Source organism: Protopterus annectens, chromosome 8.part1, assembly GCF_019279795.1.
Source record: "Protopterus annectens isolate FY-2018-M chromosome 8.part1, PAN1.0, whole genome shotgun sequence".
Taxonomy (NCBI): Eukaryota; Metazoa; Chordata; order Ceratodontiformes; family Protopteridae; genus Protopterus; species Protopterus annectens.
The window spans coordinates 134,660,020-134,668,142 of NC_056742.1; the positions used below are offsets into that span (position 1 = coordinate 134,660,020).

General features: G+C 38.4%; 1 protein-coding gene across 1 annotated transcript in view; it reads left to right on the plus strand.

Moving 5' to 3' along the window:
- The window catches only part of GABARAPL2 (GABA type A receptor associated protein like 2), a 301,666-nt gene extending 296,421 nt beyond the window's left edge, over nucleotides 1-5,245 (plus strand). Inside the window, exon 4 of the mRNA XM_044081769.1 lies at nucleotides 4,783-5,245. Coding sequence (XP_043937704.1) covers nucleotides 4,783-4,870 — 88 coding nt within the window. The 3' untranslated portion in view covers nucleotides 4,871-5,245. The remainder of the gene's footprint in view (nucleotides 1-4,782) is intronic.
- The last annotated feature ends 2,878 nt before the right edge of the window (nucleotides 5,246-8,123 follow it).

The following is an 8,123-nucleotide window of genomic DNA, read 5'->3' on the forward strand; positions in this document are numbered from 1 at the left end:
CCTTATGTGCTTCTGCACTCCTGAGGTGCCATACAGGCTTATGTGCTTACTGCACTCCTGAGGTGCCATACAGCTTTATGTGCTCCTGCACTCCTGAGATGCCTTACCAGCTGTCTATTCTGTTGTAATTTTGTCTGTAAGGCAGTACACAGTGATATCCACTATATTCAAATTCTCAGGAGATGTTTGCTGTAATGCAGTCTCCCAAAAAATGATCACAGTTTTTATTGATCTAAATTGGAGTTCATAGAGTGGCACTTATGTTAATGGGGTGCTTTAGCATAGCAATCTTTGAATCGCACCTCTAACACAATGCATTATGAACCCTAGCCCATGCTATAGGGCCCATGTCTTAACAACAGGTCTTGGGCTGAGGGTCCACATAGGGTATGAGCATGTGCAAAGCTACTGTGAAACTTGACTGCACTAAATTTCACCTTCCATTATGCTAATGACCTTGTGCATCATGCTACTGTTAATGGGTATCATCCTACCTTGCTGCCCATCCATACATTTATTGTGGTGGCTGCTAAGTGAGGCCACATGCATCTAGCTACCCTTTTTCTCCTGGAATAGACCTAGGGAGTGGACATTGCTTCAACAGGCACAGACTCCGGTACAGCAGGGAATGTAAAATTCTTTCTTCGTTTGCTGTACAAAGACCATTGGGAGCACCTGCTGCTTACAAGATAGATGTCTGGCACCAGTTTGCCAGGGCAGTGCATGATGCCACTGGATCAGTCTATCTGGAAAGCAGTTCAGGCACAAGTATCATCTGAAGAGGTGCCACTCAGACCTTCTCCAGCTGTAGGAAGGAGAGGTTACAGGGGAAAAGTCACAAAACATTCTGTTCTTGGTTTGGCACTGTTACAATAGGCCTATCACTTTAACCTGTAATTACCTTCTGTTGTCAGTGATAGGCTGTGCTCCTAGTCTGTTTTCTAGTGCCTCAAGAGATCACGGAAAATAGGATGATCTGCTACAAGAGATGAGACCGGCAGTCCAGATGGCAAATTAAATTAAATGAACTGCTGCTGGCAGTGTTGTACTACTTTAATAAGCTGCCATGCATATCATATTGCTAATCTGTTGTATTTGTGTGCATTTTTTATCAGTTTATTTTATTTTATTTTATTTTTCTGAGAGATCAGCCACAGTGCTAACAGAGATGTGATTGTGGCCTCCATGCTCTACACAGACCATAGCACTTACCACTGGCTCCCAGGCAGTTTTCCAGTCTTCCTGTCTCAGGGTGGTGAATGTTACCTTATAGTAAGTGACCTGGAAAGTTCACTTGTGCCTCTGTGGCTGTCTGTCAAGTGGGGTGAAAGTTTCTCATTTGAGCATGGTGTAGGGACTGTACTAGGTTACCCAACATGAAAGGCAAAGGCTGGTGAGGATGGAAGTGGACTACAGACTAGATGCACACATTAAAACCCTGGAACACCACATCATGTGGTTTATATAGTCCATTAGCTGTCTGGCCTTAATCATCGTGCTTCCAGAGGTAGAGCCTACTCATGACATCAACCATGGAGGTGAATCTGGGCCCTTCTTTCCCTTCTCTTTCTGCCATCACCATGTTCCCCATCCTTTGATGTTACTCTTCATCTCTTGTTTGTAGTCCAGTCCTCCCCATCATTAGTGGAACACTGTCCATTAGTCCACATCTTTTCTCTGTTTCCTACCCTTGTGTCACTACCCCCTTCAGTCTTTGTCTGTAGTCAGTTTTATCTGCCCTTTTTCCTTCTGTATACCCTGCTCTTTATTCTCACATTCTCATTACTACATTCCTCCTCCTCTGCACTCATGCTTAAAAAAATGGCCATCTGTTTCCAAGTAAATATCCTTCTCCCCCCAACCTCCCCAAACCAGTCTTCTCTTCACATAGTTGTTCTGCGTCATAGCCCATTGTCTTGCCACAGTACACTATGAATGGAGCACTTATGCGAGTAGCAACCCTAGGTTGGTCTGTGATTCAGAGACATTACCAACAACTGTGCCTGGGCAGGTCCCACGTACAAAAGGCACAGGACCTGAACTACATCCCTGTAGTTAAAGTGGTATCCTTAATTAGACTGATCTGTCGTCTCGTCTGCCTTGCTCATGCTAAAGAGATGAGCAACAACATCAACACAGTTGCTTATAGTAAAGCTAAAAATAATTGTTTTCATTATAAGTCTCTAGCAGTGATGCTGTACAATGTGGTGTAAACTAACCTGTTACCACAGTACAGGTTCCTACCTCCATCAGTGATGCAGTGACATAATTGTCTTATACTATTATGCAGCTTGCTTCTTCACCACATACATGCCAAAAGAACAAATCAAGCTTTACGAATGGGCCTTTGGCTTGAATGCAGTCGGAGTACCTACTTCTGTGCTACTTATAGTTCTGGTGCACGTAGTACACTATAACTACCAACTCTGTGGATGCAGTAATGGCAAGAACATACAATTCTTTTTTGACCATGCTCTCTCATTTAATAAAAACATTCCATTCTACACAGGTACACTGCTGTCACAGATGTGTGCCAGCATGTCATTCTGTTTTAGTATAGTAACATTATCCAAAGCTAAAGGCATGGGGTCATGCCCACATAGATGCTAAAGACAAAATGGCAATTGAGCCACTTGAAATTTAACTGAGATGCAATTATTCAAAATAAAACGGTCTAAAATCTTGGGAAGTCAGAAGCACAAAATAGTGGTGCTCACAATGTTCCAACAAAGACAAAAGCATTTATTTTTGAATGAATCTTTCTCCTTTACATGTGGGTGAAACTCCAAACCCACGAGCTTTATATATGCTAACTTTGAGGTTGAACAAACTCATAGGAAAAATGGAAAATGGACTCCTCTTCTCTTTTTCTGAGAGTCCAGTGAAACACAAGCAAAGACACAAGGTGCAATATAGCCATTGGTGACATATCAGGAAACAGATCTTCTTAGTTCAGAGACCTAGTACTAGACAAAGCAAATTTCAGTACCCAACAAAGCAGGATGCAACAAAGTGCTTGGTTCCCAATGGCAGTAATTCCTGTCTTAATGTTATTTATTTATATGTATAAAATATACACACACACACGCATTTCCAGGACTCAAGTTTCTGAAAAGCTTTTTTTCCTGCTTTACTAAGTGTCTACTTTGGATGGTAGTGAGCCTTTCAGTGGTTCATGTCATACATTGTGCACTGTACAAAGATGTGTTGCATCATCTTGTTCCTAGGGCAGTTTGCATTTCAAATTTATGTGGAGGACATATGTGCAGAATAAACATAGAAGGCACAGCTGTGTTACATAACTGTGCAGTATGTTTCTGAATACTGTGGCCCTACCATTTCAGTTGTTAAAGGGCAGAAGGAAGAAAAGCAAATGAACTGCTGATGTGTGAAATCAATACAAAGTGAAGAAATGAGTAAAAGCAGAAATACTGATATGATAGAAACTTAATGTGACTATCGGATTTGCAGGCTGGAGTCAAAGTAATATGCAAAAATCATGGGAAAGTTTGAAATCAAGAAAGTAAGTTCAAATAACATTGTCTCAAATAGTAGTGTCAGAAGAAAACAGACAGTGAGAAATGTTTTGAGCGTATTCCCTCTCTCTCTCTCTACTGTCTGGGAGTGCGAGTGATTGCTGACAATGGAACATGGTACAATGCAGTAGTTTTCAATTGTAGGTCAGTGAAAGGTGTAGTAATTTCATTTATATAGATGCGCAAATAATTCACAAAACCATTGATCTCACTAGCAACAACAACAAAAAAAAAATGATGAAGTCTTTATGGTTGGAGTTTGGCTTTATTGGCATGAATGTAACCATAAAGACTTAAAAAGTAAAAAGTCATGGACATTCAGAAGCCATGTAGCTGAAACACCTGATATCCTTAATGGGTCATTTGCATTTATCCTTTGTTCTTCCATTACAGGAAGGTTAAGGAATCACACAGTGAAAACTGTAGCTTTGGCTTGATTTGTCTTGCAGTTTTTTACTGAATGGTTTGTCTGTTTAGCCTGTTTACTACTTGGTTTGGATGTAGATAGTTCTTCAAGTATACAAATGGTCGAACTGATTTGCTACCAGCAATATACAACAAAATATCAGAATTAAAAAATAAATGCTGGTACCTGACTGTGGGAGTTTGGAGTACAGTGGAGAGTGGTACCCCTTCCCTGCTGTAGTGTGATCTCTTATCGGAAGTCATAGGGGTTGCATGGGGCTTTCCTCCTTGCAAAAACAAAATTGGGGGGGTGTTCTGTTGTTCTGTTTCTGTCTCTAAATATTGATTGTGAGGATTAAAAAGAAAAGCTATCAGTCAACTACCCATTGAAACTCCCAGGGGAGGGGGAGAAGTTCCACAGCTCCAGGATGAGTCTCCCAGGGGAGGGGAAGAAGTTCCCCAACTCCAGGATGAGTTTCTGATTGGACATTTAATTTGTACTTGCAAGTGTTTTGACATCTTGCTGATCGCTCCTTTGCATGTAGTTGTGTGTGTGTATGTGTGTGTGTGTGTGTATATGTGTGTGTGTGTGTTTTCTCGACACCAAGTAGGAAGTTTGTGCTCAAGGCATATGAAGTAGAAGAAAATATCACAGTAGCCACTGTTATGTGCTGTGTCTAGTAATAGGTAGATGATACTTAATGCAAAAGGAACTATACTTAACAATTTTTGTCTTTTAAAGTTTTGTCTGGATGTGTTGCTAACTTTTTAAATGCTAATTTCTATGTGTATAAATATCCTTGCCTGGTATTTACTAAATACATTTGTTTTTCATTTGAAGCTTAACCATGGGGCAACTTTATGAAAAAGAGAAGGATGAAGATGGATTTTTATATGTGGCATACAGTGGAGAAAACACATTTGGCTAAATGTTACTTTCTGTCATGTAAACATGAATAATACTGCACATACTCTCACTATCTGGCGAGCTTGCTTGTACTTGTAGATATATATTGTCACTTTCATATATTATATAGTATAAATATAATAATATTTTTTGCTTGTTCGTAACTGATTTTATTTAGAAGTAATATTTGTGTCATATATTACCTGACTAATTTATGTTACTAAAATTGTATATTTTCTGAGCTGTGGATTGTGTAAAATTTTATTACTGTATCAGTGGACTCCTGCCATGCTGTCCTACAGAAGACTTTTGTTTGAAATTATTTAATAAAACTTGTTTAAATTTAAGTGGTGAGGTAGCTGGATGACCTAACCAATAAAGATAATTAGATGGTGAATGACTTGATGTTTTTTCCTTTTTTTAAACTCTTATGTTTTTTTTTTTTTTTTTTTTAGTGTACATGTTGTTGTTGTGTCTTTCAGCTTTTCCCGGTTATGGGTCGCCACAGCGGAACTCCGGTCCTCTAATGATTGGCAGTAGATTTTTATGTGCCAAGTTGCCAGCTCAACACCCAACCTTCAACGAAGGTATGCCCATTCATGCATGTCTCCACACAGAAGACGCTCTAGCTGAGAATCGAACAGGACAACATCTTACTGTGAGGCAACAACGTTACCTCAGCACTACCACCACAGTTGTAGTTGTTACAAATGGAAACAAGTAAACTCCTGTCACTGCCTTACCAACATTGTCCTTATTATAAGACAGTTTGTCTTTGACCATTGTTCTGGTTTGCCCGGACTGGTTATCTGAAAGTGGAGCATATATGAAATCAACTTTTGGTCACTTTTTCCCCATAACTGTTAGTTTCATGGGAAATCCATAAAAAAAAAAAAAAAAAACTTTGTATACATAGCATTGAATTTTGCCCTTGTGGACTATGTTTTGGTTAAAGAGAGTCTGGCTATGATATTCAGTTCATTCCTCTTTATGGCATATTTCCCTTCTTATAGTGGGTTATGTATATGTAAATATGCTGATGATACTAAATTTGATTATGTCATTACAGATCTGGAGGACCAGAGTTGACTATAGTGGTTTCTGGATAAGTTTTATGTTCATGGCCTACTCTTAATAACATGGAGTTTAATGTATATATAAAAAAAAAACATATGTCCTACAGTTTGAGAAGAATAATATGTGTCAGGCTTATGCAATGAATAATTTGACTAAGGGGGTGGGAGGTGAGGTGGACTGTATAAAGGATTTAGGAATAAAGTTTGATATGGAATTGAATTTTGATTCCCTTTTAATGGAAGTTATTAGAAGGTGATATATTGAGTTAAGAAATATAACTATTGCGAGTAGGGATAGAGATGTTTTGTTACCAGTTTTTAAGGTAATTGAATACAGTGGATCCATGTGTAAGCATAACACAGTACAGATGGAAAGATTAGAAAGGATAGAAAAGTTTATTACTGATCAAATAAGAGGACTGAGGAGTACAAGTTACCAGAGATGATTGGAAATATTGTCACTTTTTTCTATTAAGTGTAAACTACTTAGAGGCGATTTAATTGTAATACATTGCTGTATACTTTCCCTACATTGCTGTATACTGTCTGAGGATTATGGAGCTACTGTGGTGGGTATTTCTACAATGAAACATTATTTAGGGACTAGAAATAATTATGTGTTGGAAATAAGTAGTTGTAACATGGAGATAAAACAAAATTCTTTTCATTTTAGGGCTAACCACTGGTGTAATTCTGTACCACTCCGGATTAGGAAATTAGAAACTATTACCCTGTTTAAAAAGGGTTTGGATAATTTCTTGGCTGATAAGGTGTTGGATTCTAGTCTTGTCAGAGGCAAACACCTAGAAAGGTTTGTAAGACTCTGAGTTTGAAATGCAGAACATTGAACTTTTAATACATTAACTAATTAATAATTTAAATGAAATCACATACAGAAGGGCTAGTCATACATTTGAACTGAAAAAATGCCTATACAAAAACTGTTTCACATTTCTTTTATCTAGACATAACACCATGCAGAACAGTGAAAGGCAGGATTCATTAGAATTTGATTCATGGTTGTGGAATAAAGGGCTACACTTGTTTCAACTGCATCTCATAAAATAAAATAAAGGTATTACAAAAGTTGTTAGACAGCAAGAGAATCATTGTATGTTGTCAATATAAATTTCTCCGTAAGATATGCATTTATGGATACATGTAAACTTTGCAGGCTGCTAAAATAAGCACAGCAGGTGACATTAATTGAGGTCAGATTACTAAAACTGCAGTCCGATAATTCCTGCTGCAAGTAAGACTAGATCACACCCTTCATGCTTGAAGGGAAGTTGCTCTTTGGAATTTAAAATATGTTTTAGTGTGTCTTAGTATTCAGAAATATTTTAATTCTTCAAAACCAGTCTAAGTGCTTTTTTTATGTTTCATTTTTTTTACCACAAAATGACCATTATGGGGCCTGATCTAGTAATGTGATCTTCTTTTGCTACTTTCTCTTCTTGTTCCCAGAATCTGTTTCAAGTCCCCTTTTTTGCTTGACATAAGAAAATGAGTTTTTGATTCCATGTGAATAGAATGGCAGTCATGTCAGTCACAGTCATCTTACACAGCTTCTTGAACCTGAGCACTTTTTTTTTTTTTTGCTTGATTGTCTTAATTTCCACTGTTCTCAGAGCTGCTCTAAGCTGCTCACTGTAGGTGTAAATCCTCAATAAAATTATGTAGCTGTGCTGCAGGTAATCCTTCAGGTATTGAAAAAAACATTCCCCACCTACTTTCTGATGTAGTTCAACTCTTATTCTAAACTAGAACCCTGTAACTGACCAATTTGGGTGTTCCCTAGTGTTTGCAATAGTAAGATGCAAGTTTTTTGTACTCATTGTGCCTATAGTATGTCAGGCAAGTGGAGAGAAATTCCTCTACCAATGTGTGAAGTAAAGCTTCATAAAACAAAGGTAGTCTTCCCTTCCTTTGATACTAGGATAACAACCACTAGGGTCCCTTACAAGCCTAGCAGTGCACACCTAACCAATTTAGATCCCAAGTATCCTGGGTGTCTACACAGGGGGTGGGGGGGGCATGTCAGTGGGGAAGTAACTAAGGGATTTGCACGAGGGAGGGGGGGTGTTAGGATAATACTTTTCTTATTGGTGACCTCTGTTCATAAGGAGCACAGGAACCATACATTTACGATTTCCATGCAGTTGTCAAGGTTTCATTTGAATAAGGTCAGGTATGAAT